Source organism: Chiloscyllium plagiosum, chromosome 20 (genome assembly GCF_004010195.1).
Source record: "Chiloscyllium plagiosum isolate BGI_BamShark_2017 chromosome 20, ASM401019v2, whole genome shotgun sequence".
Taxonomy (NCBI): domain Eukaryota; kingdom Metazoa; phylum Chordata; class Chondrichthyes; order Orectolobiformes; family Hemiscylliidae; genus Chiloscyllium; species Chiloscyllium plagiosum.
Window position 1 is genome coordinate 38675941 of NC_057729.1, and position 27704 is coordinate 38703644.

General features: G+C 38.7%; 1 protein-coding gene and 1 long non-coding RNA gene across 6 annotated transcripts in view; one reads left to right on the plus strand and one right to left on the minus strand.

Annotated features, from left to right (window-relative positions):
- The window catches only part of LOC122560184 (rho GTPase-activating protein 40-like), a 133836-nt gene that overhangs the window by 28453 nt on the left and 77679 nt on the right, over nt 1-27704 (minus strand). For all 5 annotated transcript variants that reach the window (XM_043710570.1, XM_043710571.1, XM_043710572.1 and 2 more), the window contains 5 exons: nt 13816-14009; nt 7540-7760; nt 3691-3781; nt 1745-1908; nt 1147-1312 (listed from right to left, as the gene is read on the minus strand). In XM_043710570.1, the coding sequence (XP_043566505.1) occupies nt 1147-1312; nt 1745-1908; nt 3691-3781; nt 7540-7760; nt 13816-14009 (836 nt within the window). The remainder of the gene's footprint in view (nt 1-1146; nt 1313-1744; nt 1909-3690; nt 3782-7539; nt 7761-13815; nt 14010-27704) is intronic.
- LOC122560186 lies at nt 14135-27686 on the plus strand. Its single transcript, XR_006314687.1, has 3 exons — nt 14135-14316; nt 19672-19755; nt 27547-27686. It is a non-coding gene; the product is annotated as an uncharacterized LOC122560186 (long non-coding RNA).

A 27704-nucleotide genomic window follows, 5' to 3' on the forward strand; every position in this document is an offset into this window, starting at 1 on the left:
GATTGAGAACTGACTTGAGGTGGAACATTTTCACCAAAAGGATTGAGATTCTGTGGAATTCCCTACCCAGTGAATTCCCTACCTCATTGAATGTTTTTAAGGCAAAGACAGACAGATGTTTGAACAGTAAAGTAATTAAGGGTTATGGTGAAAGGGCAAATAAGTGGAACTGAGTCCACAAAAAGATCAGCCATGATCTTATTGAATTGAGGAGCAGGCTCAAGGGATAAGATGGCTTACTCTTGCTCCTATTTCTTATGTTCTTATGTTAGCCGGGATCCTTCACACAGGGTGATCTTTATTGAACAGAAGATGAGGAGGAAGGCAGAATCTCAAAGAGACTCGATTATGAGTGTTCTTAGTGGCCAGCTTTACAACTGCACTGGAAAACTATCCACATAGCTGCAGGTGGCAAAGGGGAGAAGCTACCTTCAGTAAAAATTTTACCTTCTCAGTTATTAAATGAAGCTTTTGTTCAGATAGGCTAGAAATAAACTGCTTAAGATTCTCCTAACCAGCCAAGTTTAGGGATTTTAATCAGCTTGTTCAGACATGTTATGACACACCAATGAATCAGGTGGATCTTGAACTCAAGCCTTCTGGCACAGAGGTGGGACACTACCACTGTGCTACAAAAGCCAGCTAATTTTAATCGTGATGAAAACTCTAAATTTCGTTAATCGTTAATATGATGAAGTGTTTTGTTACAAACTGAGTGGTGACCTTATAGAAGTTTATAAAATCATGAGGGGCATGTATAGGGTGAATAGCCAGTGTCTTTTTTCTAGGGTAGGGGTGTCCAAAACAAGAGGGCAGAGATTTAAGAGGGAAAAGGACCTGAGGGGTAACATTTTCATGCAGAGGGTGGAGTGTGTATGGAACAAGCTGCCAGAGGAACTGGTGGAGGCTGGTACAATTACAACATTTAAAAGGCATCTGGATAGGTATCTGAAAAGGAAGGGCTCAGAGAGATATGGGCCAGATGCTGACAAATGAGACTAGGTCAGATTGGGAGGTCTGGTTGGCACGGACAAGTTGGCACTAAGGATTTGTTTCTGTGTTGTATGACTCTATCGTTCTATATATCAATACTTTCCATCAAGTACATCATTGGCAAAGGTTTAAGAGAGTGCACTCAACACTTACCATACATTTTCGTTTTCACTGTTTTGTGTCGCTTCACTTCCAAATCCAAGACATCAAACAGAGCTGTTAGTTCAATTAGTGCCAAAGTGTGAATTCTTTTCATGTCCTGTGCCGAGAGGTCACCTATCCTTGTTACTCCTAGTTTATTCTTGCACCTTCTGTATTGCTTTGAAAATAAGAGTATAGCATTTAATCTCAGAAATAAGATGTTGCTGGAGAATTCACCCCAAGTTGCATTGCATTGTCCGAATATTGACTGAATGTGATGATGAAGAATACCTTACTCTCCCTTAGCTTTTCCTTTTTGATTAAGTGACTGTCTACAGAGCTTGATAATTTTCAAATTTACAAAATGTATATACAAACTTGTTAAAACAGACACGATTAAGATACATAAGTAAAGAATACCTACTCATACCTCACCAGACAAAATATACCCACAAGAGAGTGATCATAATGTGAATATGGTGCAAAATGGAAGCATTTATATTGACTGATTATTCAGTTCTCTCAGCTCTCAGTATAAAATAGGCTAGCACACAAACTTTGTTCAGGTCAATTTCAGAATGCGTCGAGATAAATAATTAAAATGACTTACAGGCAAAGTCCCATCATCATTTCTCTTCTTGGGGAGCTTTTTATACTGTACACTGTTTCGCAAAATTGCTGCTTGCTCAGAATAAGAAATATCAAAAGATATAAATTTTGTCTTCGAAATTTCATCCTGTGTTGGTGATGTAGTCTCATGTTCATCAGAACAAGCTAAGAGAAAAGAAATAGAGAATTTGGTGATAAAAGCAGTAGGTTACTTGCTAAAACGTAACTCTAAACAAAAGAAAAGCATAGTGGTACATTTCTGGATGTGACAGAGTAAAATTTGCATCTAAAATTTACTTTTTAGGTACACAAATATTAAAATTATAATGTGCTCTAATATCTTAACATCTGACTCTCAATCCCTATTTGTGCTGGTCTAGTTGCAATGCATCGATAACTGAACATTTGGTATCATGCGTTTTCTGAAAGTATCACATTTCAGAAATACATTGGAGTTTTTAACATAAGTGAACAGAACTGTGAATGTTTTGTGTTTTATATGTATCAATTATTGTCATTAAAGCAAGTATAAAATATTTTAGTCAATGAGCCTCTATCAAGGAGTGCAAGTTGCTATGGCAACATACATCCACGTTTTTAGCTGAGAGCTTTGGATAGTGATGGTAGAGGCCCCAATTTCTTTCCAATGCATGGCTAACCAGGAATCTCTCCCAATTTTATTTCAGACAATATCTTAAGTTTACAATTATTTTTAAAGTGGTTAATGCAACCACTAAATGTTGAATCTTAGTGAGCAGAGGTGGGGAGTGAAGGGTGGGAGGTGCTGCTGCCACTTCCCTGCCATCTTCATGCATCCCCCAGCCATAACCCCATTTGGTGCCATTCAGACCAATGCTAAGCAAGGGAGCCTGAAGCAATAACATACTTCATGTGGTCTTAGGTTGGTGAAGGTCAGACTTTCAAGAGATCTGAATAGTAGGCACAACTGGGACTGTAATTGGCCCCAGGATGAAGACAATCATGGCATCTAGACCAAGAGGAGCCTAGAGAGGATGGGCATGGAACAAGGATGGGGGTCACATTCTTGCTAGGATTAGCCATGTGATGGTGTCCCAGTGATAATAGAGACAGATACTGCTAACAACCATTTCAGTGGTTGCAAAGTATAGATTATATGACGCAAATTCCGAATTTCAATTCCCCACTCACCAGTGAAGATCTGACCACACGATGCCATACAAATGGGTACAGAATGAAAATGTTTGCATTTCACCTCTCTACCCAACATTTGTCAAATGGACTACTACATCCTCAAAAGGTAGGTCCAGCGATTTCCAAGATTGATAAGATATGGAGCTGCATCCCAAATCCACACCAGCAGGAACAGGTATCAAACCATGTTAATCCACACCAACCATCCAGCCAATTTAGTCAATGAGCCCCCACCCAGGAGTGCAAGTTGCTATGGCAACATACATCCATGATTTTAGCCGAGAGCTTTGGATAGTATTGGTAGAGGCCCCAATTTCTTTCCAAATCATGGCTAACCAGGAATCTCTCCCAATTTCATTGCTTGCCGCTGACATATGCTGGAAGGATTACAAGTTGATAGGCAACTTGATTAACTGTCCCATAAACACACTTTCCCCGGCCTTCAAGATCTGGAGTGGGACTCCAATCCAGAGCTCTGTCTCAAAGGCAGGTATGTTACTCACTACACTACCAGAGTCACTGAATGCATAGAGGGGAATGAAAGCAGAAAAACAAATGTAAGGTCTCTAGTAGATTTCTCTCTGTCACTTCAATTTTGGGAAAATTTACAATGTATGAGGAATACTTCTGTTCAGAACATAAAGGTTCCAGTGATGGCTAAGTGATTTTTTTTTCCATTGGTCAATGTGGAAGGAAAATGATATGTAACATTATAGCTAATAACTCCTTGTGGTTACAGCATTATTTCCTTGAAGAAATGAAGTTGAAGTGTACCTTCTCTTTTTTCGTCTTCTGGCAGCAGATTCTCAAGGTGCTGGTCTGGTTGCAATGCATCGATAACTGAACATTTGGTATCTTGCGTTTTCTGAAAGCATCACATTTCAGAAATACATTGGAGTTTTTAACATAAGTGAACAGAACTGTGAATATACGTATCAATTACTGTCATTAAAGCAGGTATAAACTATTTAAGCAGCTGTAAAAGTGTATGTGTATGCCTTCTTGTCAATTAACAATGCTTACACGGCATAAACTTTATTAATAGATCTATAGGAAATTACACAGTTCAAAAATTTTCTTACGGCAAACTTTACCACTTGTTTTAACACTACTTATTCTTTGCAAATATAAGCAGGCAGTAACTATCAATCATATTGGCTATTTAACATAGCAAATGTTACAACACGGATATTAAATTAAGTTCCCTACAGTGTGGAAACAGGCTCTTTGGCCCAAAACGTCCACACCGACTGTCCGAAGAGTAACCCACCCAGACCCATTTCCCTCCAACTAATGCACCTAACACTATGGGCAATTTAGCATGGCCAATTCACCTGACCCACACATCTTTGGACGGTGGGAGGAAACCGGAGCACCCAGAGGAAACCCACGCAGACACAGGGAGAATGTGCAAACTCCACACAGACAGTCACTCGAGGCTAGAATTGAACCAGGGACACTGGTGCTGTGAGGCAGCAGTGCTAACCACTGAGCCACTGTGCCGCCCCAAATAAATACCACATCAAACACTCTGTCTGGGAAATGGGCTCTGCTGCTAGGAGTGAAGTTTATGTGTCATTAATCATTTCAAATTGTCAGCCTTTCCTGCAAATTTCCCTTTCAAACTTAATGAAAGCCATCTGGTTCATCTAGTTAATCAGCAACTGAGCAATGGATCACAAAGCATGGATCCAGATTTGGTCATTAGTCAATGTACGAAAAGTAGACCTTTCTATATCTTTTTATACTTTCAATACTTTATATAATGTTATGTATTCCTTTCAATGTATATTTCAGATTGCATGACTCCCTAGTAAATGAAAGGTTGCTTTAGATGTCTGAGGAAGTGGTGCAAGTTAATGAGAACCACATTGACAGTCAGATCGTTTATGTGGCAAGGAAATGCTGTTTGGGTTGTGGCTGTGACGACTCATGACCATGGGTTCATGATCACAGTTGACAGTTAATGTAAACATTGACAGACAGGTAACAAGCTCAGGAAACCAAAGCACCAGAAGTACGCTTGGCTGCAGGCAAAAAAACAGCAACATGCAAATACTTGACACAGATTTTAGGAAGGCTTAGGAAGAGAAAAGAAGAACAACAGTTATGAGTCATCTGTAGCCACATGCATCATTGGACAGAAAGGACTATTTGAATTAGAACACCTTTTGACTTGATTTGTTAAATGCAAATTTTGTTACTTAATAAATTGCTCTAATTCCATGCCTGATACTTAGATTTTTAACCAACCTGTTCAGAGGTGTCACAACACATGCCTGGGATAGGTGGGACTTGAAACCAGGTCTTCTGGCCCAGAGATAAGGGCACTTCCAATATAGCATAATAACCCTATCCAGAAGACACCTTACATGCAATTGAACTCTTTTTTTTCTCCCATCACCAAATAACCAATGGTATTTTTTTTCCATCTGTTAATCACTACAAGTAAAGCACTCGTATTTTCCAAATAATTAACTTACATAGAAAGACTGTTAAGGGCAATGCAGACTTTGTCTGAAGTTTAATTTTTAAGTTTTTTAAAAATTTAACTTATTTTTCAAATCAACTTGCTCAGAGATTATTATTACACACCTCTGGAACAGATGGGACTTAAATCCAGGCTGTCTTGATCTGGGATTAGGGGCACTTCCACTGTACCACAAGAGGCCATTGCCTGAAATTTATTGTCTTTATCTCTGAACATCTGGCATCTGTGTCAAATCGGTTGATCTCATTCTGGAACACTGAAATTAGTCTCAACGACTTTTAGGGAAGGGCAAGCGACTTTAAACTTCTGCACTGATCATCATCCAGGGGCCAAAGATGATGTGTAGTTAAGTATCAGCTGAAAACAGACTCAGTTGATGGGTTTGCCCAATAACCTATTAGTACGGGTTTACTTGATTCATGTGTGAAGAATGAACACTTGGTCACAGTCTTCAAGGACCACAAATGGACTTAGGGCAATAGTCTAATGCAGAGCCAATGACTTGTAAAAGAAGGAGGGAAGGCTACAACATCTACTCAAAGATTAACAAATAACAAATTATGCTTTTACCCCGGTACACAATAGCTATGTTTTTCAACTTCACTTCATGTTGAAGATGCCGACAAATCTCTTTCATCTAATTTTCTTTCTCTTTTGCTGAAGGCAGCATTAAAGAAATTGTTCATGAGATCACCAAAGTATTATCATGTAATTAACTACTCTTCAACTAAAATGTTAAAGGGAAAATTTTGTGAGAACCTTGAAGTCACAGCACTGAATTAGCAAAATCATTCATTTACCTTGGTGTCCAGCTCCAACTCTCACAGAGTTGCCCAGCCATGCATCTCTAAGGAGGAGGAGGAGGAGGAGGAGGAGGCGTGCACGTGTGTGTGTGTGTATGCACACATGGACGTATGGTGGAAATCCTGCCTCTAACAATCAATTGACCACTGATTGATTTTTTCATCTCCAGGAGCACCCTCTGGAGCTCTGGAGCAACATTTTAGCCAGGGGCACTAAGACAAAGTTGACCTGTAAAATCCAAGCTAAGGTTTCCTATGTGAAGCCAAACATCAAACATTCACCATTACGACATCACTGAGCCATAAATATTGGATTTTAATTACAGGTAGTTCAAGGATGACACGCATTTTGGCAGTAGTTTGCTTATAATGTCATGAATGAAATAAGTTAAAAATCACACAACACCAGGTTATAGTCCAACAGGTTTAATTGGAAGCACTAGCTTTCGGAGCGCCGCTCCTTCATCAGGTGATAGTTCATCATCTGATGAAGGAGCGTCACTCTGAAAGCTAGTGCTTCCAATTAAACCTGTTGGACTATAACCTGGCATTGTGTGATTTTTAACTTTGTACACCCCAGTCCAATACCAGCATCTCCAAATCATGAATGAATTAGGGAATGGTATTTTTGAGAACGCTTACCTCTGTTTGCAGTAGTGCGATTCCATTGGGGATCAGTTTGCATGGCTTGTTCTGCACATGCATGACGTCAGTACTGCTCTTTATGCCGTTCTGCGCACGCGCTAAAATTTCTGCGCCATTCTGCGCATGCGCTGATGTCAGCTGCCAACAGAGCAGCTTTCTGTGAGAGGTACTTTATAGACAGCAGCTTCCTTACTTTTTTTTTAATGTACTGTGTTAAACCAACTTTTGTTTAGTTAATAAATATGATTTCAGCGTTCATTCAGGCTGTGCTATACTTTGCATCAGACTTTTGGGTGATTTTTGAGCGATCATGAGTGATACCTTTTGCTGGTCTGCCCGAACCCCACTTTTCCCAGAGGCCCCATTATTTCTCTTAAGCGAGGTTTTGCTGGAACACAACTACAGTGTTATAGGAGAACTCCCTGTAAATCCTCACCTGCAGGGGGTGAGGGGCTTCGATATTGCTCAAAATAATCCTGTTAAAATGGCACAAGTGTGACATGAGCAAGGGAACAAAGTAAACACTAGGACACCAATATGTTAAAGTCTCACATGAACTCTCGCTTCAATAATGAGATGAAAAGGAGAGTAAAAATCAGTCCTCAAGTTCTTTTAAATGTGTTCACACATCAATTCAGATACTTCTACTTGGTTTCATGGTTAAGACAGACAGTTTCCACTTACTGAAATCTTTGATCCTGAAAAGATATCCCTAACATCTCGTACAGGTTGCTTGCTCTTTACCCGCATAGATAGAGTATAGTTTTCCAATCTGCGCTGCACAGCTGCAGACTGCGTGCGTGTTAGAGTAGAAAGCAAGACCTCTTCATCATCATTTCTGCCATCTTCTTTGATAAGAGTGGAGAGCCCAGCATCGTGAAGCCAATCAATCTCAAAATCTCCATCTAAAAGCAAAACAGAAGTAACATTTAGTCTTAACATTTGCTCACACTCTTCGGGTCTACATTGGTTTCCTCCAGTATTACAACATGGAAATCTAACTGTCATAATCCATCTGGTTTAAAAATACTACAATGCTGTTGGGAAGGGAGCACTAGAAATAATGAGTAATTAAATAGTTATAGAATTATATAGTTCCGTGCTGTACATCTCTATGAGTCTATGACTCTAAGTTAAAATGGTGGCTTAGATGGCAATGGGGAAGTGGTGGCATTTCCATGCATCTGCTGCTTTTTTTACTTCTAGGTGATAGAGATCGTGGATTTAGAAAGTGCTGTGGAAGTAGGTTTTTTTGAGTTGCCACAGTGCAAGTCATTCTATTATAACGTGACAGTTGCGTTCCTCTGCAACCACATGCTATAGAAAATCACTCTGTAGAAGATCGCGCCATGAGAAACTGGCTATACCTGTTCAGCAAAAAGTTTGTATTATGCAAACAACATCCACAATTCATCAATCACATTATAGGCAATTCACACTGACAAAACACCCGTTATAGAAGAACTACCTGTATATAGTACATGCTGTTGCCATTGTGCGTTGGTGATGGAGGAATGTTAAAGATATTGGATGGGTGCCAATTAAATGGGCTGTTCTGTTCTGGATTGTATTGAGGTTCTAGTGTATTTTTGGAGTTGCATTCATCCAGGCAAGTGGAAACTATTCTATCACACACCAGGACAATGTGAAGATTGTGATCAAAGTCGACCACATTACTGACCTTCCATGAAGAATCGCCAAGTAACTGGTCACAAGCAGTTGATAATTTGAACATTATTCCTATAGCTTTTATGTTCATAATATTAGAACATGAGAAAAGCAGTAGACCTCCAGTCTGTTCCACCATTACACTAAATTGTGCCTAATCTGTACCTCAATTCCATTTACTTGTCATAATTTTGGATCTCTTTATTCACAGGAAATAATCTACCAAGTGCAAAATTTCAACTGTCCCAGCATCCACAGCCATTCACAGGACTGAGTTCTAAATTTCCATTATCCTTTCTAAGAAAATGTGTTTCTTGATTTAATTCCTGTATGTCTACACAATTATACCACCTTGTTAGGATACCCCCAGCAGAGGAAATTGTTTTTCTAACTATTCCTTTGTCATTTGTCACATTTCAATAGGTTTATTGAAAATTTTCTATTCATGACAACAAAAGGGTAGAAAATATGACTCACAATCTTACACGTACTGGTTGATATTAAATTTGACATCAATACAGTAGGGCACCATTTTTCAAAAATCATTGTCTACTGGCCATGCAATTTAAGCCAATCTTAAACTTGCAGGCTGGAAACATAAAATTATTAAAGACCTGAGTTGAGCAAACGAAGACTCCCTGCTTGTTCTAATTCACATCATTTCCAGTTGACAATAATGTTAGTTTGCATTTATGTTATAATTGTGACATTGATGCAAGAGAACTACTGCATTCTGATACAACAAGAGCAGTGTATAGGTTATGGACATTGTCACAATTACTTTGAATTAGTTCATGCAGTGCAACATATGATTTAAGAAATCCAAGCCCACATTATCAAGGTAAATATAATGGAATAAGTAGGGATTGCTTGGAAAATAGAACATTGCACATTTTCAGTGAAGACAGCAAGTATTGAGAATCCTTTTATCAGACAAATTTTTAACCCTTCATGGTAAACTCTTCTCCCCATTTTTTGAGAAGATTTGTAGCTCAGCTTGATGATAAGTATGAGAATCTCTGAAGACTCTCAATGATGACATTACCTAGTCATGGTGACAAAATGTCTGAAAACAAACCTTCCAGCTCAATGCGCTAACTTACATACTTATCCTCTCCCCATTTTTAACTCATATATTTTAAACACACTAAAACAGCAGAGAATGGAATTTGATGTGGGGGTTCCACTCATCAATCTTTCATAGAATAGTATCACTCATTGTAATTTGCAGAAAATATATGCCTAAACTGCACTACAGAGATTATCACCGTCCATTAATGAGCTCTAATGGCTCTGTCCCTTTTATATAATTTCAACAAGGCGTTTTAGTTTGCAATTATTTGCTTCAGTTTTAGCTTTTTTAACAACTGAGAGGGCTGACCCTCCTTTCTCAATTTCACATCTCAACTTATGTTTTTATCTTACCTCTTCACTTTCTCTTTCCAGTTAGGGGTAGCCTCAAAAAATACAGGCTTTGCTTATAGATTCCATCACATTTTTATAAACTGCAAAGAAAAGCTGTTCAAATGATAGGCATGGAGGACACATGGAATCAAAATTACTTTCTTCTATTTAATTTTGGAATCAGAATCTGCTAAACAAATCTTTGAAACAGTCCTTCAGTATGTCCTAATGATATTAATCATATTCTCTCCATGGATTCAGTCTGACTTCTGAATCACAGAACTATTACTACATTAGTTCAGCTGACTGGATGGCTGCTTTGAGATCCATACTCGGCTGAGGACTTCATGAAGATCTCACCTTCCTGACCTTGGTCCTCAACTGAGGTATGGTTGCCCTAAGATTAAACTATCACCAGTCATTCTTTATAATGAGACAGCAACCCTGTGGTCCTCTGGGTCTTTCCTTTACTGTGTAGAAAGATGCCATTTTGGCTCATTGTGTTTGCACTGGCTCTCCAAATGAACAATTTGCTCATTCTCCTTCTCACCATAACTCTGTACATTGTTCCTTTGCAGATAACAGTCTAATTCTCTTTTGAATTATTTGATTGAATCCACCTCCAGAAAACACCCTCCCTCAGTGTGTTCCAGATTTTAACTACTTGCTGCATAAAACTGTATTTCCTCCAGTCACTTCTTCTTTTGTTAATTACTTTTGATCAGTGTCCACTCATTCTTAACCTTTTTATGAAATGAAATGGTTTCTCCCTATCTACTCTGTTCTGACCCCCACCACTTGCATATAATTCAATCCTACAGCTCTGTTTGATGTTCTCTACTTCAAAAGTTATCTATTGACAGAATGTCAAATGAATCCTGAGAACTGGGCTTATGAAGTATTTCCAGCAATCCCTGGTTTTACTCCAAAACAGTTCTGACAGCTGCTATCTGGATTCCCAGAAGGATTCCTCAGAGAAATCAGGGGGCCCAGCTAAGATATGCAAAATAGCTTCATTTGAGAAAATTGCCTTGAGTCACTGTCACAACCCTACTTAGGCCCTGCTGAAGATATGCTGGGATTCTGCAAAAATCTGAAGACAATCCCGATCCAGAATAGATAATTTCACTGGCAATAATTCTACTTCTCCAAATTAATTCACATTATGGTACAAGTCTCATTCCTGCTTTACTGTTACGTATACAATGAATCATATCTTTCAGAAATATATCACATCCGTCAAATGTAAAAGATGGTATTAAAATTAACGATTGGATATGTCAATCATTTGGAGACATCATGAAGGTGTGCATTATGGCAAATAATGGCTTTTAATCCATCCGCTAGAAATATAAATTAAACTGCTCACCAGAGACATACTAAAACACAGGCTAAAATTACAGACAAGTTGGCTACCTAATTTGCAATGCTGCACATTCCACATTACATGGACTGTAGCAAGGCCTTCGAAAAGTTTCCACATGGTATCCAGGGAGAGCTGGCCAACTGAATACAACATTGGCTTGACAGTAGAAGACAGAGGGTGATGGTGGAGGGTTGTTGTTCAGACTAGAGGCCTGTAACCTGCAGTGTATTGCAAGGTTCTGTGCTGTGTCCACCGTTGTTTATCATTTATACAAACAATGAGAAGATAGGAGGCATAGGAACTAAGCTTGTCACCAGACTTAGCGCTATAGTGAACAGTGAAGAAGGTCATCAAAGGATAAAATGAATCTTGATCAACAGGGCCAGTGGACTAAGGAATAGTAGATGAAATTTAATGGAAATAAGTGTGAGGTGTTACATTTTGGTAAGACAAACCAGGGCAGGATTTGCACAGTTAATGGTAGGGCCCTGGGGAGTGCTGTCGAACAGAGAGACCTAGGGTACATTGTGCCTTGAAAGTGATGTCACAGGTTGACAGCGTGGTGAAGAATGCATTTAGCACACTTGCCTTCGCGGTCAGAGCACTGAGTACAGGAGTAGGGATGTCATGTTACAACTGTACGAGTCATTGGTAAAGCCATATCTGGAGTACTGCATACAATTCTGGTAGCCCTGCTTTAGGATGTTATAAACTGGAAAGGGTACAAAAGAGATTAAATGGATGTTACCAAAATTAGAGGGCATGAATTATAAGGAGAGGCTCAATAGTCTGGGGTTCCTTTCCCTGCAGCATCAGAGGCGAAGGGTGACTTATAGAGATTTATAAAATCATGAGGGGCATAGATAAAGTGAATAGTCAACATCATTTCCCCAGGTTGAAACTTTATTGCTGGAACAGCACAGCAGGTTAGGCAGCATCCAGGGAACAGGAGATTCGACGTTTCGGGCACAGGCCCTTCTTCAGGAATGAAGAAGGGCCTGTGCCCGAAACGTCGAATCTCCTGTTCCCTGGATGCTGCCTAACCTGCTGTGCTGTTCCAGCAATAAAGTTTCAACTTTGATCTCCAGCATCTGCAGACCTCACTTTCTCCTCGATCATTTCCCCAGGGTAGGGAATCCAAAACTAGAGGGCATAGGTTTAAGGTGAGAGGGGAAATATTTAAAAGGGACCGGGGTGGCTACATTTTCACACAGAGGGTGGTGCATATATAGAACAAGCTGCCAAAGGAAATGGTAGAGGTGAGTACAATTACAACATTTATAAGACATTTGGAAAGGTACATGGATAGGAATAGAGGGATAAGGGCCAAATGCAGGCAAATGGTACTAGTTCAGTATCGGAAACCTGGTCTGCATGGATGAGTTGAAGTGAAGGGTCTATTTCCATGCTGTATGACTCTATGACTTTATGACCCCTTTGAGATCAAGAAAGCACATCTGTGAAAATCCAAAGTCTATCACCTCAGAGAATGTGAATGAAATATATTTCCTATTCCATGAGCACAACGTCAAAATACTCAACATGGTAGAGACAAACCAGTCCCTCGTACAATGGAGCACCAATGAAAGGGTTCAATTCCTTTTGATGATCTAATTAAGTTACAATTTGAATACATGATCAAGTTTGAATTACTGGTCAGTTTCAGATAGTGGTCAAATGACAAGCCCTCTGCATGTTTAGAGCACATGATTTCTCCGCAGAAAAGAGAACACAAATATGAGAAATTGAGAGGAGACCCTTTCTTCTTCTCTCTTTCTCCAACCAACTTTCAAGCTTTTAGGCCCTGATCACTTTTGTTTAACTGACTCTCCATGTACAGTAGGCAGAGAATTTTTTTAAAAAGATCTTTACTCTACAGCTCTGTCTCCAGAAATACAGCTGGATCACTGGTCTTAAACCATCACTTTAAACCTTGGTTGGCTTCAGGCTGAAGTTCACTGAGCAAAAGCAATAACACCATTACATTCAGTCTGAAGCCAACAAAGTCACCAAAGTACAAACGGTGAATTACACTTTTAAGGAGTCCAATTTGATCATCCGAATCTTCCCCACTCTATAATCTGTATGTACATGTATGAACAGTGTGTTTATGTACATGTGAAAGTTGGGACATATTTTATTAGTTTACTTAAATTGGCATCAGTCTAATAAAACCAATCTCCTCCGTTGTTAAGTTCAGCAACCTGTCTGATTGTTTTATTTTAAAGATCATGCTGAGTAAACCGATGAGCACTCACTGAATAGGCAAATACACCTCTTCAGATGAATTAAAAATCTGTTGTGCTCAAATGAGGAAAAGGCAATGATTGCGACAGTTGAATATAGCAACCGATCGCAACGAACAGCAATCAAACATACTCGATCACAATAGTTGTACTTGCCTGATTGTAACAGTACCTTTACACACCTTTACCTTTACCATTACCTTTACACACAGAATTACACATATTATACATAAATTAGGTACTGTATTTGTCAAATTATATTTTGTTGTGGCTTACCTTCTGGTGTCTTCACATCCAAATGTTCATCCGGTTCAGTCCTATGGCTTTCCTTAATGTTCTCTACTTCACTCCAGAAGTCATCCATTGACAAGGTGTCTAATGAATCCTGAGAACTGGAGCAATCTGAAGACAGCTGCTCTTGGAAATGCTGTGGCCGCATCTGGTTCATAATTGAAGGACTTGACTCACTCCTAATACACCAAGTAAAATAAAAAAAAGTTCAGACAGAAGTAGTAACACAATACAGGCTCTTAAATGGTAACCCATCCTTCCATATTCACTTATACTTCCAGATTTATCCATACTTCAGATTTAGGTTACACGAAATAGAATTCTAAATTCGGCTACTACCATTTAAAGAGTTGATCACGATATCTTTATTCAAAAAGGGACACTGCAAACAGAATCTACAGGCCAGATGACTTAACAACTGTCACTGTGGAAATATTAGAAGCTATTATTAAAGATAATGGAGCAGGATACTTACTAAACTTCAAGGTAATCAGAGTTACAGTAATCACAGTTTGTGAAAGTGAAATAATGCTTAATTAACTTAATGGAGCTCTTAGATGAAGTATCATTTACTAGTGGTATAGGAAAGCTTGTCTTCAGTGGCTCAGTGGTTAGCACTGCAGCCTCACAGCACCAGGGACCCAGGTTCGATTCCAGCCTTGGGTGATTGTCTGTGTGGAGTTTGCACATTCTCCCTGTGTCTGTGTGGGTTTCCTCCCACAAACCAAAGATGTGCAGATCAGGTGGATTAGCCAAGCTAAATTGCCCACAGTGTTAAGTGCAAGAGGATTCGCAGTGCATTTGTTAGAGGGAGATGGGTCTGGGTCGGTTACTCTTCAGAGGTTCAGTGTGGACTTGTTGGGCAGAAGGGCCTGTTTCCTCACTGTAGGGAATCTAATCTAATCATATCAAGGGTTATTGGAAAAAAAACTTATGTTGTAGGGGATAAGATGTTGGCACGGATAGAAGATTGGCTAGATAGTAGGAAACAAAGTCAGCATAAATGGGTCATCAGGGAATGCTTTAAACCTAACAGAATTTGAAAGCGAATGGTGGACATATTAATTAAGTGTATGAATTGACTGTATAAATATGTGGAGCTATAAATCAGTGGGACATGAGTTTTATGTAGTGTGATCAACTGATGTACTTATGTAAGGTATGATTTGTCTGGTTAGCATGCAAAACAATATTTTTCATTGTAGCTTAGTACATGTGACAATAATAAACCAAATTAAATCAAACTCAAATGAACCTCTCATTTAATGGAGTTTTTACAAACAGGTAGTTTCTAGTCTATAATCATGTTTACTGGAATGTTCAACCTCTATCAGTCGTGTAACTGAGACATTCTACTTCTACTCAGCACAACTCTCTCAGTCAAAAATACTTGTGGTGCAGTGGTTGTGAACCTCTCTCCAAACCAGGAGGCCTGGGTTCTAGTCCTACTTGATCCAGAGGTGTGTAATAATGTCTCTAAACAGGATGATGAGAAAATACGCAGCTCCACTTGGCCAAAGTGGTACAATAAACTCATTGTAAAATCTGTGTTCCAACACACCCTGCTTGAAGGAAAAACCCTCAAAACAGAAGCTTTTTCAAATAGAAGTGATTTATTAATTGAATCATGAAACTGATCAGTAAGTGGCAAAATGGGAAGTTTTTCCTGTGATTTTCTGCATGTGTATCACTACCCAAGTACCAAGTAATTCACTTTCAGAGAAAAAACAATTTGTTTTGAGACAGCACAAGAAACTCAAACTGTTCTTACACATAAGCTCAGGCCAGAGATATGAAAATAGCAAGAAACAATTAGAAGTACAGGGGAAAATAATGCTTCCAAACTAGAAAAATGAAAAAAAAAGGGAAAGAATGAGCTGATTTTTACAGACCACATATGGGATCAGGCAGGTAGAGCACTATGTCATCGGCAGTATATCCACCCATTCCTGCTCTGTCCTTCCTTGCAGATGGTGAAGAACTTGGGTTGACTTGCCTGCCCATGGCCTGAGGTTAAGTAATTTATGCACATCCCACTACCACTGGGATTTCAGCATAAAGTCCAGTCTAAAATTTGCCTTTCAAAATAAATGAAGGCATTTCCAAACATACAAAACAAACATGGAAAACAGCAATACATTATACACAGCTTGGTACGAGGCAATAACCTGTTATTAGTTCACAGCATTTAATCATGCCAGGCAATAATGGTCACACTCTATGCAAGAACATATTTCACTGAAAGTTGAGAGTCAACAAGAAAAAAATGGATATGGGACTAATGATGAGTATTAAATAGGAGGTAAGAGGACAAAGTATTGCAGGTACTGAAAATCAGAAATAAAAACTGAGAATGCTGAAAAAGCTCAACAGATCAGGCAACATCTGTGCAGAGACAAGAGTTAGCATTTTACATTGACTCACTTTCACTCACAGGTAAGAGGGTGTAGCTTTTCAACCCCTAAAGTAACCATTGTACACAGTTCAGTCCAGCCTCAGGGAAAGGTGTAGGTTCAGTTAACAATTGTTTTAGTGATATCTGCTATATCAAAACAGGACTGAAAACATATATTCAAATTAATGCTTCTACAAAATACAGCAGGACTATCATTTTGAGCAGAGTTCTTGTTTGAGTAAAGAGTGTTAAATAATGTAACAAAACCAGTATTTTGATAGAAATTAATGACTTTCCTGAGGCAAACTTTATTTGGTATAAAATGCTGTGTGAAAATTAAACCTACTTGCTTTCATTGTCTGCATCTTGTCTACTGACTGATATTTTGTTGGCTGCAGTGTACTTAAATGTCAATACTGTATAAATAATGCATGATTGTTTGTTTAATTTCTCTTTCTTCTCGTTTTGCTATGTCACTTGGTATAATTAAATATTCAATCCAAAACAAGTGGTCTTTTCTCTCTGCGGAAGCTCAGTTGCATGTTTTTGTGTTGTCAAAGTTCACAATTTCAAGTCATGGTCACAGAGTCATGGAGATATATAGCACAGAAACAGACCCTTTGGCCCAACTCATCCATGCCAACCAGGTAGCCTAAATAAATCTAGTCATTTGCCAGCATTTGGCCCCATATCCCTCTAACCTCTTCTATTCAAATATCCATCCAGATGCCTCTTAAATGTTGTAATTGTACCAGCCTCCACCACTTTCCCTGGCAGCACCCTCTACATGAAAACATTGCCCCTCAGGTCCCTTTTAAACTTTTCCCCTCTCACCTTAAACCTATGCCCTCTAGTTTTGGACTCCTCCCATCCTGGGAAAAAGATCTTGTTTATTTATCCTAATCATGTTCCTCATGATTTTATAGACCTCTATAAGATCACCCCTCAAGCCTCTGACGCTGCAGGGAAAACAGCCTCTCCCAATAGCTCAAACCTCCCAACCCTGGCAACATCCTTGTAAAACTTTTCTGAACCCTTTCAAGTTTCACAACATCCTTTCTATAGCAGGGAGATCAAAAGTATTCTAAAAGTGGCATAACCAATGTCCTGTACAGCTGCAACATGATCTCCCAACTTCTATACTCAATGCACTAACCAAAAAAGGCAGGCAAACTGAACGCCTTCTTAACTATCCCATCTACCTGCGACTCCATTTTCAATGAACTATGAATCTGCTTTCCAAGGTTTCTTTGTTCAGCAACATTCTTTAAGTGTATAAGTGCTGCCCTGATCTGCCTTTCTAAAATGCAGCACTCTATCTGCCACCCCTTGGTGCATTGGCCCATCTGATCGAGATCCCATTGTACTATAAGGCAACCTTCTTTGCTGTTGCTGTATTCCTGATGAAGGGCTTTTGCCTGAAACGTCGATTTTACTGATCCTCGGATACTGCCTGAACTGCTGTGCTCTTCCAGCACCACTAATCCAGAATCTGGTTTCCAGCATTTGCAGTCATTGTTTTTACCTAACCTTCTTTGCTGTCCACTACACCTCTAATTTTGGTTTCTTCTGCAAACATAATACCCATACCTCCTATGTTCACATCCAATTCATTGGTATAAATGATGAGAAACAATGGACCCAACAGCAATCCTTGTGAGTCAGATTTCCAATGAAATGGTCTAAGTTGCAATGAGGTTCATAACAAACCATTGGTAATCTGTATATGTTCTCAGGGAACAGAACCCATGAGGAAATGCTGAAAAGTCACGTTCATTTATCATATTCTGTGGAATTGATCGAATTTTATGAAGGGATTATCACTACAATCATACAAAAGAGGTCTGTTATGGTAGTTTAGCGATTATGGTAGAGAACTAGTAAGTATTTTAATTGGTGACCGAGTATACCACAAACACTGCCAGATTGTGATAAGAATCTAACTGACTCATTAAGGGCAATAAACGCAGAAAACACTGAAGAACCTCAGCTGGTCTAGCAATGTCTGTGGAAACGAAACAAGAGTTAATGTTTCAAGTCTGTGTGACTCTTCCTCAAAACAATTCTTATTGAGTACTGAAAAACAGTCATACAGAAATCAAAAAATTAACTCTTTCTTCTTTTGACATAGGTGCTGCTTGTAAAAGATTGTCCATTTACTTCATGATGTAAAAGAGCTAAGATCAATGCTAACTCATGAGCATTTATATCTGTTTGTAAAGTTAATGTATTTCACAGTGGTATGGGAAAAAGGACAAGTGTAAAACCATTTTTGAAATCAGGTTACAGACTTCATTTCTACTGTTTTATCCTCTTAGCTCAGCAATCTGTTTGGATTGAAGAAGTTCCATGAAGTTGTGCAAGTGTGAGGATCTGGATGAGGTACAGAAGAATAAGTGGAATTCTGACCTTAATAATTACACTTATCATCTGAATACAATTGAGATTTACAGCAAATGACATGGCACACTCAGTGCAATGAACAACACAGTATTATATATCAATTCAGTATAAATTTTGAACTTTATTAACATTTTGATAAATAAATCACAAAACGCAATTTGCAAAGTTAGAAGGAAGTTAGGGCACTCACAGAGATTCTGAATTCCTTTCTTGTACACAAAAAAGAATCCAAGTTAGTTGAGCATGGTCTGTCAATAAATCAGGAATGTAGATCAATTCACTTCTGTCTGCGTGCTTTGATTTGGAACAGAAGACTCTGACTTCATTCATAAGTAGCAGGACAGTAGGCATAAGGAACAGGATACAAGGAGAAGGGCCATAGGATCTGGCAATATGATAATCAGGTTACTGGAGGTTTGTTTTAAAATGCACGAGTACTAACTTCAAGCTGTTTCCCCAAATTTGATGTGTTTTTGCACTTTAATATCAATTAAGATTCCCTTCATGTACCAGCTTCAATATGGAGTCTCATTTGACATTTTAAGATGGTCAAGAAGTTTGGAAATCACAATAACAACTTGAAACAGCTATGAACCCTCATGACTGGCATAGGAAAGGGCATTTTTTGACAAGCACACACTGCAGTAAGTGACAGAATGGCTAAAAGATTATTCTAAATTGTAGATATACTAACCAACCTGAATCATAAATTATCCTTTCAGCAATATGACATAACTTGGAAAGTGTTCTGCAAAGCATTGCTGTCATGAACTGAATTCCAAGGTAATTGACTTGAATCTTGAAAGCATAGTGGTAGATATCAATAGAAATAAGTGAGGAAACTTGTACTTTTCTGGCTCTCTCACTACTATTCATTGTTTGTACCAGCATAGTGAGCAAATACAAGAAGTGATAATTATAATTAACAAGAATGTTTTGTTCTATTTGTTTTGAGGATATTGTAGTTCTGACAAAGCTACCTTTATTACCCATATCTACCATTCACTCACAATCTGATATATGTTCTTCTTAAATTATTACAGGACTTGTGATGATAGTAGCCCCATGACAGTATTTATAGGCTGATGTGAAAGAGATCTGACGAAACAACTAAAATTTGAATTCAAGTAAGCCTTCTTTAATATATACTTTGACTGGCACAATAAATACAATAGCTGTGCATAAGTTATAAGGCACCATAGCACTCAAACTTCCCATTTGGCAACCAGTCTGGTTTTGCATCCAGAGAACTCTCCTGATTGTAGCAGTGTGACTGGAAGGAACCAAAGGGAGTAGAATTGTAAAAATAGTGGGAATGCCAACCTCATGGTAAATGTTGTAGAAATTCAGCAGGAAGAAAAAAACAGAGTTAAAGTTTCAAGTCCAAGATGATTTCTTCAGAATTCATAACAGACTTGAAACATCAACCCTGCTTCTCTCTCTCCAGATGCTACCAGGTTTATCCAGCATTTTCTATTTGTATGTCAGAGTTCCAGCACCCACAGTATGGTATATTTCCTTGAAGTAGATAGTAGGAGCTCTGCATGATACTATCCACTTGTCTGGTGCATATGAATTCACACTATTAATTGAATATGCACTATAGGAAATTGTATCTCAATTATTTAAAAATTTAGCAAGGCTTAGATAAAGAAGTGTAAAATGATGGAACTCTAAAGAGTTACAGTAAAGGCAACTTCAAAACTCAACAATCCTGAGATGGAAATTCTGCTTCAGGAAATGACCCGAATTATTTGCAAAAAAACACATTTGGCATAGTGGCAAGAAGTGGTTGAACAGTTACTACTGGTTCCAACAGACAGGGGCAAAAAATAAACAAAAACATAACCAGAATGGGCAAAGTAAAAGTATCACTCATCCAATTTAAATTAAGATGGTTATAAGCAACACCTTAAACACTGCCATCCTGATACAACGAACACATACGTGGCACCAGTATGGACATTGCAAACCTGCCTAAGTTTCATCACTTACCAAAAAGATGTTTGCATTTACGCATTTAGTATTTAGAGACAATGGCTGTTTGACTACTTTGCAAACCAGATTAAAATCAAAGCCCCGGCAGACTAGCCACCAAAAGTAAAAGTATGTCACAGTAGGGGTTTTGCATAGGAAATAAGATATATAAGTGTTTCTTTTGGATTCACTGAATAATTTTGCATAAAAGATTTGTAAGATCATTAATCTCTTGCAGTTTCATTCACATAATACATTTGGACATTGTTAACTTGGGCATTGTTCATTTATAGGAAGTACAGTAAGTGACCTTCTGGAACATTGCAAATGGATCCTGATTTAGGATGCCCAATTTGTTACAATTCTGAATGGGTCAACCCCAAATCATTATACTCCCCATGTGAAGAGGCGGAGCTGATTCCCTTTCTTTGTTCAAACAACATCCCATCACCTCAGGTGGTCACAACATGGTTAATATAACCCAAAGGATCCCTTCCTACATGGATACCTACCCCAGGTCCGAGCACTTGGGCTGAAAAAGTTACCAATTTAATCACATTTTTTGGAATAGGAAAAGACAATGTTTATTAGTAGAGAAAACACAGGAAATAAAACATTAAAAATGAGAGAAGTAGGAAGACATATTACAGTTAGAAAGAAGATACATGGATTAGTCTTTGAATTGTCCATGAGGAGTAGATGGTGAAGCATTCTGGTTGCTAAGGTGAATGGTTCCTGACCCTGGCAGTCACCCTGTTTCCTTTTCAACTATGCCTTTCCTGCCTTTTGACTTGCTTCTTTCAGCCTTACAGAAATAATTTTTCTTTTATCTGCAAGCACAGGGGTACCTGGTTTATGTTCTACAGCTGTGACTTTCACAGCACATACCAGACTAACACTTAAAAAAACTGAGTCCAGGGTTTTTTCAATCCCTTTTAAGACCAGAAGACCATAAGACATAGGAGTGGAAGTAAGGCCATTCGGCCCATCGAGTCCATTCCGCCATCCAATTATGGCTGATGGGCATTTCAACTCCATTTACTCATACTCTCCCCACAACTCTTAAATCCTTGTGAGATCAAGAATTTATCAATCTCTGCCTTGAAGACATTTAATGTCCCAGCCTCCACTGCACTCTGTGGCAATGAATTCCACAGGCCCACCACTCTCTGGCTGAAGAAATGTCTCCTCATACCTGTTCTAAATTGACCCCTTCTAATTTTAAGGCTGTGCCCATGGATCTTAGTCTCCCCGCCTAACGGAAACAACTTTCCAGCGTCCACCCTTTCTAAGCCATGCATTATCTTGTAAGTTTCTATTAGATCTCCCCTCAACCTTCTAAACTCTACTGAAGACAATCCCAGGATCCTCAGTTGTTCATCGTATGTTTGGCCTACGATTCCAGGGATCATCCATGTGAATCTCTGCTGGACACGCTCCAGTGCCAGTATGTCCTTCCTGAGGTGTGGAGCCCAAAATGGGACACCGTATTCTAAATGGTGCCTAACTAGAGCTTTATAAAGTCTCAGTAGCACATCGCTGCTTTTATATTCCAACCCTCTTGAGATAAATGGCAACATTACATTTGCTTTCTTAATCATGGACTCAACCTGCAAATTAACCTTCAGAGAATCCTGGACTAGCACTTCCATATAACTTTGTACTTCAGCTTTATGAATTTTCTCACCATTTAGAAAATAGTCCATGCCTGTGTTCTTTTTTCCAAAGTGCAAGACCTCGCATTTCCTCATTAGCCATTTCCTGGAACACTCTCCTAAACTGTCTAAATCATTCTGCAGCCTCCTCACCTCCTCAGTACTACCTGCCTGTCCACCTAACCTCATATCATTGTAAACTTCACCAGAATGCCCCCAAGCCCTTCATCCAGATCATTAATATATAAAGTGGCCAGCTGTGGCCTCAACACTGAGCCCTGCGGGACACCACTTGTCACCAGCTGCCATTCTGAAAAAGAACCTTTTTATCCCATCTCTCTGCCTTCTGTCAAACAGCCAATCCTCAATCCATGCCAGTAGCTCCCCTCGAACACCTTGGGAACTTACCTTACTCAGCAGCCTCCCGTGAAGCACCTTATCAAAGACCTTTTGGAAGTCTAGATAGATAACATCTACTGGGTTTCCCTGGTCTAACCTACTTATTACCACTTCAAAGAATTCTAACAGGTTTGTCAGGCACAATCTTCCTTGACTTTTGTAAGATTTTATTGTGCATTCCGAGGTGAAGAATATACGAACATCAATTTTGCCCAGAACTGTTTTGTTTTAAATCACATCTTTTCCATAGTCTAGATTGTAACTCACTGATGATGCAAAGATGGTAATGGGTCTCCATTATCTCTGCTACCATGGTAGCTCAGTTTCTGCAATGCATTCCTTTCTTGGATATTTCCCTGTCTTAGGTTCACTGATACCCTTCAGGTGTGACATTCCATGTCTTTTTTCCTTCAGGACTGTGTAAAATCCACACAGGAATTTTCTCAACAGTCATTAATTACATTGTCAGAATTTATAATTCCATCCACCATTGGGTCGTACATCTTCTTAAAAAAATTTCACAAAATAATCTGTTTTACTTTAAAGTTCAATATGTCTCTGCAAATATTTTAGGGCCATGATTGATTGTCATGACATTAAATCCATATAGTAGTACATACATTTTCACAGAATCATATCATCTCATTAAAATGGCACCAAGTGAGGTATCTGCAATTTTCGTTAAGTATGAAATACTTGACAACTTACTATACTTCCACAAGAAAATCAAAAGGTGGGGCGTGAAATTCATTCATCTGTCAGAAGGTTTCATGTCACAAAACACATTTAAAAATAATTAAGTTAACTGAAAACGTGAAACAAGACATGATTTTTTTCTTTGCTGGAAAATATTCAAAACATCATGGCTCTTAGAATGAGTTAAAGCTCTATCTACCACACAAAAAGATCCTAAGTCAGTTGATGAAAAGTTTAATCACAGAATTAGGTTTCAAGTAGTGTCTTAAAGGAAGAAAGTGAGGTACAGAGGGAGAAAGATGTAGGGAAGTTAGATGACAGGAAAAGGTGGAGTGATTAAAATCAAGATTGCTCGAGGAACTAGAATGAGAGGATTACCAATATCTTGGCAAATTGTAAGACTAGAGAAGGTTACAGGAATGGGGAAGGGCTATAGTTATACAGGAATATGAAAACAAAGTTGAGAATTCTAAAATCAAGACTTAGAGGAGCTCTTCAGCCTGACTCCATGAAAGGAGTCCACATTGTAATCTTGCACATTTGGTTGCCATGAAAGTTCTGCGACCCAACCTGAAGTGTGAAATGTTTCCCTTTGATAGATTGCTGACCGAATATAGAGACCAGGATTTTTCAAAATTCAAGGTTTCAGACAGACAACTTGACAAAACAAACACTGAATTTTCTTTAACAGTGCCAAGGATTTTGTTTTCAAAAAATTAAAGGGCAGGAGATTTAAGTACCCTGACAGTATGACAGCATTCTTGACAGCTCCTTTGGCAAATTCTAAGATGTTTGTCAAACTCAATTTTAATTTTTAAATATTTTTACTGGAAAGGGAATAATGTTGCCAAAGATTTTTTTTCTTGGACACATCAAGACAAATATAAATGTCAAATTTCAAATAATAACCTTTCACAATTCTGCTCTGTCACTTTTCTTTCCAACAATAATCTTCCAAGCTCGGGGTCTCTTCCACCTAGAAAGACAAGGGGAGCAGATGCATGGGAACATGGGACCTACTTGTTCTCCTACGAGCCATACACGATTTTTACTTGGAATTGTATCAACATTCCTCAAATGCTGTTAGAACATAATCATGAAATTCTCTTCCTAACAACACTGGGAATATATTGTCATCTGAAGGAATGCGATTCAAGAAGAAGGCTCACCACTGTATTCTCAAGGATGATTCGGGTTTGGCAATAAATGGTGGCACAATAAACAATGCCTTTAACCTATGACCAAACTTTTTAAAAAGTTACACTGCAGAATAAAAAATGCTGATGTCATCGAGTCAAGCCTAGTTAGTTGAAACATTGCCATGAGAAAAACAATGGAGGACATTAGTATCGGCTGCCCAAGCTTCCAGTGAATTCATGAGGCACAAGGCTTGAGCATATTCCTATTGTTTGGAGATCACAGGTCACTGTACATGAATACACATCACTTTTAGAAAGTGTAAATGTTAAAAGCATGAGAGATTATCTGAAGTTGGTGGAGCTTATAGAAAAGTCAAGATGGTTCAGCAAGTGCTGACCAATGACAAAATCACATCTAACTGTACGTATCTTGTTTTGGCTTTGGCAAACACTTTCTCACTGAGTACAGGCTGTACCCTGCCTGTTACAAACAACCAAAGGGACATGCTAATTGATTTGATCAGCCATTTTCGGGAACATATTGTTTTAGATGTCTGGCATCACACCAGCATTAACATTCATGAATGACATTGCTCAACTTTATGGTAGATTTCAATTTTTAATCAACCTTGTTAAACATCATCCATAACATCCACTTTTCCCAAAACTCTGCTCCATACTGAATTAAATTCATCAATTTTCCTGTTTCCACTAAATATAATATTTCTGGATGTTTGAAATGAATAAACTTGCTGCGGACTTTCTGTTGGTGCATGACCTTAAGGAACAGACATTTGCAAGAGCTGTAGAATATTATCATTATTCAGACATCATAAGAAAATCCACACCATACTGTAGCTAGCTATCGGACCATTATTTGGCCTAATAAATTCAAAATGACCCTAATTTAGCAGCACTTGGTAAAGAATAAATAAAAAAAAACAACTGTAATCAAACAATAACTGTATGCTAATTGTACAAATTTAAAATGGAAAAAAGACACAACCAACAATGAAAGAACAAAGTTCATATTGCCTTTGACAGAGGCAAAGCTATAACAAACTACAGACAATAAAGTAAGCAATGTCAATTGATAGATGGGAAAATAATTTGTATTTCCTGATCTTTTTTGGCTTCAATCGAAAAATACTGTTGCAGAACATTTCTGCTCAGTTTACAAGGACACCTGAAGTTTTTGTTCAATTATCACTTTAACTCCCTACCCCACCCCAACTCTGACTTACCAGCCTTTTACAATGAGTTCTGAAAAGTGGTCACTCAACCCGAAACATTAACTCTGTTTTTTCTCAACAGATGTTACCATACCTGCTGAATTTTTCAAACAATTTCTTTTTTTGTTTGCGATTATAATAAGACATGGGAGGGCATTCAGTCCATTGCATCTGCTCCATCATCCGATCATGTCTGTCTGATATGCTTCTCATTCCAATTCTCATGCTTTCTCCCCATAACCTTTGATCCTCTTTCTAAACAAGAAACTGTCTACCTAAGTTTTAAATGCACTCAATCATGTGGCCCCGTGTGCTAATGAGTTCCAAAAATTAACCATCTTCTGGCAGAACAAATTCCTCCTCATCTTAATTCTAAAGGGTAGCCCCTTAACTCTGAGGCTGTGGCCTCAGGTCCTAGTCTCAAGGAAGAATATTTCATCGTTCAGTGAAGCACCTTAGCTTTTTAGACAGGAGTTTAACGATTTCAGATCATAACTACACTTTTTCGGGCAGCGGCTGTTGGTAATTGTTTTGCGATTCCCATTTCATTTAGAAGCAACTTATATTTCTTCATCTGTCCCATCACCATTTCCTTTTGTTTTGCAGCATTATTTCCTGTGCCATTGGTATTATTCTGAAAAGCATGCTCGCCACCTGATCTAAGCCTTCAGCAGGCACTCTCTGAGTTTCTAATACAGTGGCCAATGGATTATACTTAGTACAAGCCAGAGGATGGCTGCCAGATGTTTTCAAAAACATACTGTGAAGTATTGACTCCTGAAACAAGCAGCAGAGCCTTTGTTAGTTATTGTTTTAGGCTGCCTATTGCAAAATACTTTGCCCTGAGATAGTGAGCAGTAGATTTGCAAATCATCACCAATCATGTCAAGTTTGGAAAACCAGTGATCTAATGTCAAAATGGGAGGACCATCATATTTGAGGGAATGGACTCTCATCTTGGCAGTCCTCCTCTTACCCTGCTAGCTCCTTGATGCTAAACATTGAATCTACACCCCATTCAGCAGTATTCACTCCTATACATTGCTAGTCACTAACAAACTTCCACTACTTCCTGACACCATCACCTCCATTGGATTATCATTGTAGAATTGAGGATTATGAATACAGAAGTAACCTGACTCATTGCACTTATCTCACACATGTCTCAAAAGAATGGTCTTCACTCCAGGGAGGATGGTGTATGTAGGCCCACCAATGCAATCAACAAATCAGAGACTGACACATGGACTGCCAAGTGTCAGGGCATGCTGGTTAACAGGTCTACTCTCTTTCTCTGGGACTTTTGTTCCATAATAGGCCTTCTTGCCCTCATTCATCACATCCCCTTACCACATTCACTCACCCATCCCCATAAATTCATTCCATATTGCTGTATTCATCCCTTATGGTGCCTCCTACTCTCCAAGCCAACCCAGGCAGATTCACCCATTCCAATGGTTCAGAACCAATGAACTCTATTGTACCAATATGGAAAAGGTCAAATCAACTATTTATAACTTCTTTAAAATCTGATATTTCTATATGCCTGTAAAAGTTTCAATCTACTCTACTGTTAATATATCCATAGCAGAAACTGAAAGCACTTGACACTTATTTTGTGCAAACAAGAATTGATAGAAGAAATCTAAGGATAAAAAAGCTGTCAAGCAAGTCATGCTTTCCTTTGTTTGCAACTGTTTGAATAACCGAATAGAAGTTTGGGGTATTAGCTAAATATACTTTTGGGAACCATCAGGTTGATAAAGAGCATGAATTGGCATGGGTACATTATGAAGTTTTTGAAGTTATATTTTTTAAAGGGTTCCTGCGCACAGGGTCTGGTTCACAACCCATCTGAAGGGCCATGAAGCTCAAGTCACAGAGATGCCGGTTTGACCATAACAATTGCAGGAGCCAGGAGATGTGCAAGACCCTGTGATGGGACCACACAGTTCAGGAATTCAAGGTACAATCTGTG